General features: G+C 39.5%; 2 protein-coding genes across 5 annotated transcripts; one reads left to right on the top strand and one right to left on the bottom strand.

Annotated features, from left to right (window-relative positions):
• Positions 1-88: 88 nt before the first annotated feature.
• Positions 89-2,844, bottom strand: LOC137720312 (zinc finger CCCH domain-containing protein 1-like). Of its 2 annotated transcripts, none has more exons than XM_068459364.1 (4): positions 2,738-2,844; positions 1,463-1,652; positions 569-1,377; positions 89-398 (listed from the first exon to the last, which is right to left on the bottom strand). In XM_068459364.1, the coding sequence occupies exons 2-4, from the start codon at positions 1,497-1,499 to the stop codon at positions 294-296; spliced, it is 951 nt and encodes a 316-aa protein (XP_068315465.1). In that variant the 5' UTR covers positions 1,500-1,652; positions 2,738-2,844; the 3' UTR covers positions 89-293. The 2 variants fall into 2 exon arrangements, with proteins under 2 accessions (XP_068315465.1, XP_068315466.1); XM_068459365.1 differs by having other exon boundaries at positions 1,463-1,655; positions 2,738-2,815.
• Positions 2,845-4,142: 1,298 nt separating this feature from the next.
• LOC137720396 (uncharacterized) lies at positions 4,143-11,652 on the top strand. 3 transcript variants are annotated; one of them, XM_068459464.1, is made up of 9 exons: positions 4,143-5,081; positions 5,659-5,847; positions 6,009-6,101; positions 6,197-6,379; positions 6,457-6,559; positions 6,662-6,847; positions 7,635-10,090; positions 10,308-10,894; positions 11,077-11,652. In XM_068459464.1, the coding sequence occupies exons 1-9, from the start codon at positions 4,848-4,850 to the stop codon at positions 11,084-11,086; spliced, it is 4,041 nt and encodes a 1,346-aa protein (XP_068315565.1). In that variant the 5' UTR covers positions 4,143-4,847; the 3' UTR covers positions 11,087-11,652. The 3 variants fall into 3 exon arrangements, with proteins under 3 accessions (XP_068315565.1, XP_068315564.1, XP_068315566.1); XM_068459463.1 differs by having other exon boundaries at positions 10,305-10,894; XM_068459465.1 differs by lacking the exon at positions 11,077-11,652 and having other exon boundaries at positions 7,635-10,070; positions 10,308-10,495.
• Positions 11,653-11,838: the final 186 nt, after the last annotated feature.

Below are 11,838 nucleotides of genomic sequence, written 5' to 3'. Positions count from 1 at the left end.
AACTGGGAGTACAGAATTGTAATTTTCTTTAATACTAAACAAGGAGGAGTAAATAAGCACAAGCATGAATTACAACACCACCACCAAATCAAATAAAGCTGACTATTAATTCCAATTAGCAAAGGCGAGTAATAAAGTTTTCCACTAGCTTTGCCACAATTGTTATGCATTTCTAAATTTTATCATACAATGAAAAGTGAACTCTCACTTCAACGCTTAAACAAAGGAGGTAGAGGCGAAGAATTAATGCTGCCACATGACTTCAAAGCAAAGAAAGCAATAAGTAGTAGCAGCTATTTACCCTCTGCAGCCATTCTTTTCCGTATCTCATGAGCTGTGTTGAATATGCCAAGTGTAGGCTTGTCGCAGACAAAGCATTTCTTGTTCTTCGAATGATGCTGTGAATGAAAAGCATATGGTTAGAAAATACTTGAAAGAAACACATGGAAACAGAAAGAGCCTGTTATACTTGATACACTTGATTCATAAATCAAAAACCATAACTGAATGTCGTAAAGTTACTGCAACAACGAGAATGCAGATGGACACGTTAAGAAAGAGAGGTCACCTTTAGTGCACAATGCTCACAGAAGTAATGATTGCACTTAGTTACTACAGGATCAACAAAAGGTTGCCTGCAGATGAAACATGCAAAGGGCAACCCACCATCATCTTCGTCGTCGTCATCTTCCTCAGTCTCGTCGACATCATCCTCACCCATAGCTAATTTTCTCTTCCTTGCTTTCTCTGCTTCATCCCACTCTTTTTCCATCTGCCAGCCCGACTTGTAGTCCCCACGATCGTGCATAAACTTGCAGGAATCTCCATACCCACAGTAACCAGTCTCTTTGTAATCCTTACAGATGTCTGGCTGATAATCAAATCTCGTGGAAGTCCTGATGTGAGCAGAAGCCCTGAGAGGCCCATGTGCACCTCCTGCTTTCTCACTGGCCACTGTTAGCTCTCTTCGGAACCCAGCCTTGTAATCAGTATATCCATGGATCCCTTTATACAACTTTTCATTGCCAGTACTTTTGCCCTTTCCCTTCAAAGCCTCCTCTGCCTGCTTGAGAACTCTCTCGCGAACTGCTCGTGCATCTCTAGAGAACTCAGTCTCAGTCTCCATAGTCGCTGTTGCTCTGCTATCATTTTCAACTTGGATTTCTTTTGAAGACTCAAACTCAAAGACTGCTCTGTCATCAGATACAAAGGTCTTGGAGGGTCCGGTAGAAAAAAACAGCTTGCCATCAGACTTTTGGGCTTTTCTTTGGTTTGATAAGGATGTCCCAGACTTTGAATCGTCCTCCTCGTCATCTTCATCAGTCCTTCGCTTTCTAATGTTCTGCCTCCTTGATGGCTTCCGGAAGAAGTTGCAAACTGTAAATGCAAAAAAGCTATGAACAGTGTATATAGCATATGCAACGTAAGCATATAAATAAAACTCATCAAGAACAAAAACTACCTTCTCCAGGCTCTTTATTTTCACCCGAATCCGCCATGTAGACGCAAGAAAAGAAATGCAGGCAACCAAAGGACTTAGAACAAAGTACAGTTCCAAGGCCTAGGTCAATTGCCGCTACTTGAGCCTATTGGAGCTGAGTGGCCAAACTAAGGATTTGAGAGTTAGCTCTGAATTCCTCGTTTTATGGCTGCTGCTGGAAAACAAAGTTCACTTTATAAATTAACCAAAAAAAACTCCAGAAAATAGAGAAAAGTCATAAGTTCATGCATGGAAATCAACCAACAATAATAAAAAGTGGAAAACAAAGTTCAACTCAAAAGAAAGTGGATCAACCAATACAAAGTGAAAATTTAAACTTTATCGAAGAAAACAAGAAAGAAATTTGAAGGTTTCACAATTCATTGCATCATGTGGTTTCTCAATACTAAATCAGTAAACCCTAACCATTTTGGTGAAAAAGTCCTGCAAAATTACTGTTTTTTTTCCTGGGAAACATATGAAATAGAAGGGAAGACGCATGAATCCTTGAGCCCATTCCAAACCAAATATATATGTATATTGAAGATCCGTGTATTGAGTGGCAAATATGTGCCGATTTTGTTTTTGGCATTTCCCAATACAGACCTGTTGAACATAGGATACTAAAGCTAACTGTTGAATACACATCAAGCTTGGCTTCTCTTTTAACTAATTGATCCTTTTCTTTCCTGCTAAAACCGAAAGGAGTTCATATAACTGGGTTCATGCGCTTTATAAACGGTCTTAGTCTATATACCCTAATGCTGCGAATCCAGCTGACAAGAATCTAAAAGTCTCCCAAGTTAACATTTTGGTTTTGCCTTCTTCTTGCTTATGCATCCCTAGCTCCTAAATATTCTTCGCACTTTTTCGAGGTTCGAATAATCCCAATTATTAAGCTGACAAACATCTAAAAGTTTCCAAAGTTTCACAACCACTTGCTCTACCATAAGGAACATGAATGATTTACTCTTAATCCTCCCAGAAATCATCCTTAATCCTCCCAAAGTAATTACCATAACCATTTTGCCGGTGGTAGCAAATGTTGAATTAATAACAACAGAAGTAAAAATATTTCAGTACATAGATGGAGATTTGAGTTTGTGGGGTATGAGATTTATGTTTAAGACAATAAACCCAGAATTTATTTGGAGTATAAATATGCAATTTGAAATTAATTAGAGGGACCCTAATCAAAATTTAAAACTTGATTAAACACTAAGAATTTGCTTCTGAATCGCATAATAAAGTTCAAACCTTTTGGGCGTGACGCTGCAGTCTCTGCCTGAAGCACCCAGAATTTGCTTTTGGAGTCCCCCACAGACAAGAAGGGGTTTGAAGAAGAAGAAGAAGAAGAGAAGAATGGGTACCGCTCTGCTGACCTTGTAACTGGGCTGGGCTTTTTGGGGATGGACTATTTTGGTCACCATGGGCTTGCTGGACTCCTAGTTTTTTGTCCTGTATTTTTGGATACGGCTTAGAAATTGGTATTTACACCCCAAAACTCTGAAAACTTTTCCCCAACTTCCTAATTTTACACTTTGCCTATTTGTATTAAAGGAAGGGCTTGATGTGCAGATTACCAGTTAATTATGTAATTCCCATAATTTATTTAAAACTTGCCCCAGGAAGGGTTTGATGTGCAGAGTACCAGTTAATTATGTAATTCCCATAATTTATTTAAAACTTGTGGGGGCCCCTCGAGTAAGGGTTGGTTTAGTATTGATGTGCTTTGAAAAAAAACTGTTTCTATTGTGCTATGAGAATAAGCTGATTTTTATTGCTTCACGTTTCAGTTTTTTTCATCCAAAGCTGTGAAAATAAGTTGTTTTTAAGTATTTATCAAACATCCTTTTGAGCTTAGCTGTTTTTTATATCCAATTTTTATAAAAGCATGTCAGTACCAAACCAATACTAATTCAGTAACGCAATCGGTATAGCTTTCATCTTTATTATGTAATCCAAAAATTTATTTAAAACTTATGGTCTATGGAGGCCAATCATCACCTCTAGTAATTTAGTAACCCCATCGGTATAGCTTCCGTCTTTTGGCAGAGGCTGACTGGGTTTGGTTAAGATATATCGCCGACCCCCATGGAAAAATGGAGGCTACGCTAGCCTTCATGTGAAATAAACACTAAGCCATATTTGATATGCATGTTGAGTTGTTTTTTTATCTCTTTATTTGAAACGAAGGTAGGTTGGCATCTGCAAAGCCGGGATTTTTATTTTTTTTAATTTTTTATCTTTACTAGAGAAAGGGTAGTATTAGAAAATTATTATTGTTTTGAGATGAAAGATGGAGTTAGTGGTGATGAGCTTTTTGGATGTATATAGCAAAACACCCTCACTTTGGAGGCCATAGTCCAATTAAAACCACATCTGGATTGAAGCACACTAATTCTAAATCATTATAAGGAAAATTAATGAAAATGATTTGAAAATTTTGAGTTTTAATGATAAGAACAAAATAAAAGATAAAATAAATAGTAACAAGATTGACTTTTTAATATAAAAATGTAATTTTTCGTTAAAATAAATAATATCGATAACTTTTCGTTAAAACTCCTGAAATATAACCTATCAAATCTTATTTTATTTTATTTTAATTTCACTTATAATAAAAACTTTTTTTTTTCTGATTTTTTTTTATATGCTGTCTCTCTCCTCCTCAATTTCTCTCTCCCTTCCTTCTCCAATAAAATTTCATTTGAAAAACCCCTCACAAATGCACCTCAACCTCCAATCCAAATTTTCTCCGTCTTTGAAAACCGAAAAAATTAAAAAGACCTAATTTTGATCAAACCCTGAAAGCCCTATTCAATCTAATCCCTGCCTTTCTACCCACATTTTTTCTGGGGTTGCTTTTCTTTTCCTGCTTCGCCGAGCTTCTACTTCTCCCCCATTTTCTGATTGGCCGACACTGCCAATAGTTGGTTTCCTCAGTTCCTCTAGGTCACCAAAATCCCATCTTTTTCATACCAATCCCCCAATTCTCCCGTAGTTTTTCTAGGGTTTCATCCTTGTTCATCAGATTGGGATTTGATATTTTATGTTTTGGTTTTTGTTTTTATACTGGGTAGGATTCTAATTTATGATCTTCCTTCCCTGAATACCAAATTGTTTAGTGTTTCTGCAGCACATAAAAAATTCCTATCTGGGTTGTATTCGTTTGTATTTTTTGGAGAAAGGGTTTACCTTTGAGCAAAGATTTTCATTTTTTGTGTTTTTGTAATTTAGTTGTTGCCATTGATTTTTGGGATTGGGAAAGAAGTTAGCTCTCTTTTTTCTCTGGTGGTTTTGGGATTTTTGGGTACAAGGAAGGGTTATTGTTTGGTGTGGAAGTGAAGGGAAAGCTTAGGCTTGCATGGGCGAACTTGAGGGGTGGGCAGAGCCACCAAGTGGGCTGTTGCCGAATGGCCTATTGCCCGATGAAGCTGCCTCGGTGATGCGAGTGCTCGACTCAGAGCGATGGTTGAAGGCGGAGGAGAGAACTGCAGAGCTTATTGCCTGCATTCAGCCCAATTCACCATCCGAAGAGCGCCGAAATGCTGTTGCCGATTATGTGCAGCGGCTCATCATGAAGTGCTTCCCCTGCCAGGTGGGACTTGCGTGTATACATAATATTTGTTTGTTTCAAAAACTGTAACTAAATTTTAGTTTCAATTTGTGCTGTAACAATTTTGCTGCAGTATTCTCATTTAGTTCTATAGGGTAGAAATAGTCATGATATTGTGTTTGAAGAGTATGCGTAAGTTAAGTACTTTAAGTTAGTATTGTTTGTATATTGTATATCTCAGATAATTTTGAGTTTCGAAAGACATAATGTGCGAAGACCAATAAATTCTTTGGGATGAGGATTTTTTTGGAAGTTTAAGGTTCTAAAAGGAGAAGGGAGAAAGCACAAGTTTTTAGCTTGAGCTTATGAGAACCAAGAGGTAGATGAATTATGTATGGCCAGAGTGGTGTGTAGAAGCTCACACCGTGTAAACTTTGGAGACTTTGGAAATGATATATAATGCCAGTGATTTTTTTCAGCATGTCATTCGTTGTGACAAAGTTGGGCCAATGGTCGTGGTTATGTTTATGAAAAGTTTTTGTTAACTTGTTCTACTGGTGCATAAGTATTTCTGTTTCATATGATTGATGCATTTATTTTTGTTTATAAATATGCGCAGGTGTTCACTTTTGGGTCTGTACCCCTCAAGACTTATTTGCCTGATGGAGATATTGACCTGACAGCCTTCAGTAAGAGTCCAAATATGAAGGACACATGGGCCCATCAAGTTCGTGATATGCTTCAGAATGAGGAGAAGAACGAGAACGCTGAATTCCGCGTGAAAGAGGTTCAGTACATTCAGGCAGAAGTAAGTTCCTCCTAGCATCACTAATACTTTTACCTTTTTAATTATCTTTGCAATGTTCGTTAATTTTTTTTCTTTATTGTTATTATGTTTGACTCCTTTTATATCTTGTATTTGCTTTTTTGATACTAGATTTAACCTTAGTACTTATTTTTGTACTACAGGTTAAGATAATCAAGTGCCTTGTGGAAAACATTGTTGTAGACATATCATTCGATCAGCTCGGGGGCTTGTGCACCCTTTGTTTCCTTGAGGAGGTAAATGGTTCATTTGATAACCTTGTTAACATGTGTATACTTTTCAGTCAATAGCATTTGTATGCTTTGACTAATTGTATTCTCTACTTCTGCAGGTTGATCATTTGATAAATCAGAATCATTTGTTCAAGCGCAGTATCATACTGATAAAGGCCTGGTGTTATTATGAGAGCCGAATACTGGGCGCTCATCATGGACTTATCTCAACTTACGCATTGGAAACTTTGGTTTTATACATATTTCATGTTTTCAACAACTCTTTTTCTGGACCACTTGAGGTAATCTTGTTACCTTGGTTTATTATGTTGGCATTATTCTTTGTGGATCCACTGAATGGTTTTCCTTGCTTGTGCAGGTCCTGTATCGTTTTCTGGAGTTTTTCAGTAAATTTGACTGGGATAATTTTTGTGTTAGCCTATGGGGTCCTGTACCCATTGGTTCACTTCCAGATGTATCTGGTACTGATTTTTTGCTTAAAATTCGTAGTAAACTTTTGACCTTCAACCCAATTTTCTCATTTTTTTCGTTTCTGGGTTAATTTGTGATTGTTCATGTCGCAGCGGAACCTCCTCGAAAAGATGGTGGAGAGTTACTACTGAGCAAATTGTTTCTTGATGCCTGTAGCTCAGTGTATGCCGTCTTCCCTGATGGTCAAGAAAATCAGGGCCAACCTTTTGTTTCCAAACATTTTAACGTTATTGACCCTTTGCGAATCAACAACAACCTGGGACGTAGTGTTAGTAAAGGTATGTTGTTCCAAAATATATGTTTTTGGATAGCTCTTTCTAATGGATTTACTTATGTTTCTAAAGTTATTATTTTGTAATTAGCCAACATCTTATTGGGCTGTGGTATGAGAAATAAATTGTTTACTCATTGGTCACGCTCATTACAAGTGTGTCAAATAGTTTATTTTCAAGGTGTTTCCTATTTGGGAGATAACTATGTGTATTACAAATTGAAAAACGTTGGACTTCAAATAATTAAGAACCTGATTTAGATTCCTCTTTACTGGAAGTAGAACAGAAGATGATGAAACCATGATTTTTCTGTTGGCTTTTTGTATGTGCCGCTAACCTCCCAATAGGTTCCACTTTTTGTCACTGAAAATGTACAATGTGCCTTGTCGCTTTTGTGTTTATGCCTCTTTTATATCTGATAAATGATAACTGTCCATTTACATTTGCAAAAGATTTGGAGGTGTAAATCATTCAACTCCAGTGCAACCTTTGGCAAATGAAAACATATAGCTGAAAACAGCTGTGTGGAACTTGGATGATAATATGTGGAAGACAACAATATGCAATTTTTACTTGGAAATAGCCTCATTCAAATAGAAGAAACATGTCTTATATTTAAGAGAGTGGGGTTATTGCATGGGAGACCGAAAGAATCCTTTTTTTTGTTTGCACACAACTATACATATGTACTTCATTTGTCTTTCCTGCCTGTAAGGTGTAACTTTGTGGCTTGATTGTCTATCCGTTCAAATTGTTGGTTGCTGGAATCATATATGTCTACGTATATTTCCAGGTAATTTCTTTAGGATACGCAGTGCATTTGCGTTTGGGGCTAAAAGGCTGGCCAGATTGCTGGATTGTGCCAAAGAGGATCTATTTTCCGAAGTAAATCAGTTTTTTCTAAACACTTGGGACAGACATGGGAGTGGTCATCGACCTGATGCACCGCGAAATGATTTGAGGCACTTGAGACCTTCAAATCCAGACCAATTACATGGATCTGGGAATCTTAGGAATATTTCAAGCAACCGAAAAAAGGAAAGTTCCTCTGGTCAGGATACTCAAGGTGAGAGAATGCATGGCTCCATTAATGTTCCTTCCCAGCATGCTAGTTATCCTTCAGAAAGCACATCCAGTAACAGTAGCGTGTCTACAGTAACTCATCCTCAAACTCAAAGGATTCATGGGAACATAAACCTCACTAGATCCTCTGATATGATTAGAAAGGAAACGAATTCCGACTTGGGTGCACACATTGATAAAGGTCAGAGAAGTGCTAAACCTGATAACTTGGTGAATGACTTACGAGGGAGGTTTCTATTTGCAAGGACACACTCTAGTCCTGAGCTTACTGATACATATGGTGAAGTTTCCACTCAAAGTAGGCGCAAAGCCCCAGAGAGTGGGAAAGGCCAAACTTCAGCAAGGTTAGATAATAGCAGGAGGAAAAACTTGGATTCTGATAGTATGACAAGCCACAGAAATAGATCAACTGATGATCCTTCATCTACTAGATCCATCTCATCCCGCCAAAGCCTTGATGCTGCTGTTGATTCAAATAACTACCTTGATGAGTCAGGCATGAGTGTCGTTGCTGACGATTATGCTTCTGTTTCGGGGACACAAGGGATGCACCAGGAGGAGCAAGATCTTGTTAACATGATGGCATCTTCTGCAGCTCATGGTTTTAATGGGCAGGTTCATCTTCCACTCAATTTGGCTTCTGGTCACCTACCGCTTCCAGTCCCACATTCCATTCTTGCTTCTATGGGATATGCTCAGAGAAATATGGGTGGAATGGTTCCTACGAATTTCCCCTTGATGGAGACTCCTTGGGGCACAAATATGCAATTTCCCCAAGGTGTTGTTCCGCCGTCACTGGCCCCTTATTTCCCTGGCATGGGGTTGACCTCAAATCCCGAAGATTCAGTGGAACCTGGTAATGAAAATTTTGGATCTGTGGAAATGAACTCAGAGGAAACGGAGCATGATTTCTGGCATCAGCAAGAGAGGGGATCTACTGGTGGGTTTGATCTTGATAATGGAAGTTATGAAATGCTTCAGGAAGATGATAAGCAACAGTCAACCTCAGCTGGTTATAACTTTCATCCATCATCTCGCGTAGGCACCTCAGGAAATTCTGTGCGAGCTCAACCGAAGTCTACCAAAGAAAATCAAGAGTCAACAAGAGGGGAAGAGCATGTGGATAATTTTCAGTACCAAGATAAAAGAGGTAATGAGGTTTACTTTGAAGATCGAAGTGTGAGTTCTAGGTCTGCCACGCATGCAAGTTCAGTGAGAAGTAAAACCTCCTCTGAAAGTTCTTGGGAAGGGTCATCCAAGGTCTCAAAGTCAACAAGGGAAAAACATGGTAGGCGAAATGCTCTTTCAGCAGTGCCATCTGCTGCATATGGGAGAGGTAAGAGTGTGTCCGAACATTCATCTACTCAGGCAGATGATGACAACAGAGATTGGAATTCCTCACCTACAGCTTTAGGTGCCGAAATGGTAGAAAGAAGCACAGGACCTCAACCTGTTGCGCCCTTCCATTTTCCAGGGCATCAAATGGCCGGTTTTGAACAAACTCAGACGAGTGGATCAGATTCAATGGTACCTTTTGCTCCATTGCTCTTAGGTCCTGGCTCACGACAGAGAGCTACAAATGATTCTGGAATGTTTACATTTTATCCTACGGGGCCTCCAGTTCCATTTGTTACAATGCTTCCTTTTAATTATTTCTCGTCAGAAACAGGAACTTCAGATGTATCAACAAGCCAATTTAGCAGAGAAGAGGGACCAGATAATAGTGATTCTGGTCAAAATTTTGATTCGTCTGAGGGAGCTGATCAGCCTGAGGTGTTAAGTACTTCTAGCTCTATGGGAAGGGCTGCTCCTATTGAGCCATCAGAGCATAAGTCTGACATTCTTCACAGTGACTTCCCTAGACATTGGCAGAATTTGAAATGCGGACGGTTTTACCAAACTTCTCAGCACCCTTCACCTGTGGTTTATCCTTCACCAGTTATGGTGCCCCCTGGTTACTTACAAGGAAGATTTCCTTGGGATGGTCCTGGGAGACCTCTTTCAGCCAACATGAATCTCTACACTCAGCTTATGGGTTATGGACCTAGAATGGTTCCTGTTGCTCCTCTTCAGTCTGTTCCTAACAGGCCTGCCGGTGTTTACCAACGCTTTGCGGAGGAGATTCCAAGATATCGTGCTGGGACTGGTACATACCTGCCAAATCCCGTAAGATAATATAAACTTGTTCCTTTATTAATGATTATTTTAGATTTCTTTTTAGTTAAGCATGTTGCATCTACCAATCTTGTTTGTTGGGCCATGTGGTTTCTAGAAAGTTAAGTCTTTGGTTAAACATGATATAGAATCTGTTTTCCCTAGATTTATTATAACTGAGAACCTGCCGTCAGATTATTTCTCTTACCTCCTTTAATTACTTTAGAAGGTTGCTGTACGGGACCGGCCTTCAAATACAAGAAGGGGGAATTACAATTATGATAGAAATGACCACCATGGTGACAGAGAAGGGAACTGGAATGCCAATTCAAAGTCACGAGCTTCTGGGCGCAACCACAGTCGCAGTCAAGCTGAAAAGCCAAATTCCAGAGTAGACCGTTTGGCAGCCAGTGAGAGCCGAGCTGAAAGGTCATGGAGTTCACATAGGCAGGACTCATTCCCATCATATCAATCTCAAAATGGTCCTATCCGCACAAACACTACACAGAGTGGTTCGACCAGTGTTGCACATGGCATGTATCCGGTACCAACCATGAACCCCGGTGGGGGATCTTCAAATGGACCTTCCATGCCACCTGTTGTCATGCTTTATCCTTATGATCATAATGCTGGCTACGGGCAACCTGCAGAACAACTTGAGTTTGGTTCTCTTGGACCAGTGGGATTCTCCGGTTTGAATGAAGCACAGCTAAATGAAGGGAGCCGGATGAGTGGGGTATTTGAGGAGCAAAGGTTTCATGGTGGCTCTACTCAACGATCTTCACCTGATCAGCCTTCTTCACCCCACCTCCAAAGGTAGTTGGTTCAAGATTATCCCTTTTTCTGTTTGGGGAAGGAGGTTGTTCAGGGTACCATGGCAGTGTCTCGTGGCCAACTTTTCTGAAGATTTTATTCGGAGCGATTTCCTTTTCATTTTGTTATTCTCGACCTATCACTTCACTGGGATTGTATTGTGATGCTTTCCATTATCTTTACAGGGGAGTTTGATCATTTTACCAGATTAGTGGCCCAGGGGGAATTATGAGATGAAAGATGAGGAGTTTCCGCCTTTAGCATTAACCGAACAGTGAGGGGAATGATGACGGTGGAAACTACAATGATAGTCCCTCCCAGCACCAAGCGTTCCCTGCTCTTGCCCCATTCTTAGGAGGGGAAGGAATTAGACTATTTCATTCCATGATTCTTGGTATCTTCTTGATCACATCATGCCTGCTTTGAGTTCTTATGTACACTAGATAGTAATTTACGTACTCTGTTTTCGTCAAGAACAAGATCGGTGGTAACATGATGGTGATGTGATGGTGAGGCCGCGGGATTCTGCGGCTTTAATGTCCGTTTTAGGGTTAGGCACGTTGTAACTCTACTGAAGTAGAAAACTTGGGTTTAGGTTCAGAGTTTAGGATTTTACTGTTAGGAAACTGTTCTACCAGGAATCTCATGCACACAATGTATTAGGGTTTTTGGATAAGAATATGTGTACCATTTCTCTTTGATGTACTCTCTAAGATTTTCTACAGTGTAGCAATAACACCACCATAGATGAAATTGAAACATTTTCGGTTTCGCTGACAGTTCTTTCGTTCCTTTTCATTTTTCTGGTACAGCAGATGTGCATTTAGATTCATTTCATGTTCAAAGTAGATGATTTATGTCATGCTTGAGAAATTTGTTCAGCTTCTCAGAACACAATCAGGCGGGCAACACGAGCTGGTGTTCCGAGAACCTAGAAAACATTCTCC

This window comes from Pyrus communis, chromosome 16 (genome assembly GCF_963583255.1).
Source record: "Pyrus communis chromosome 16, drPyrComm1.1, whole genome shotgun sequence".
NCBI lineage: Eukaryota > Viridiplantae > Streptophyta > Magnoliopsida > Rosales > Rosaceae > Pyrus > Pyrus communis.
The sequence above is the reverse complement of the archived record's forward strand: the minus strand, read 5'-3'. Positions and strand labels throughout refer to the sequence as shown.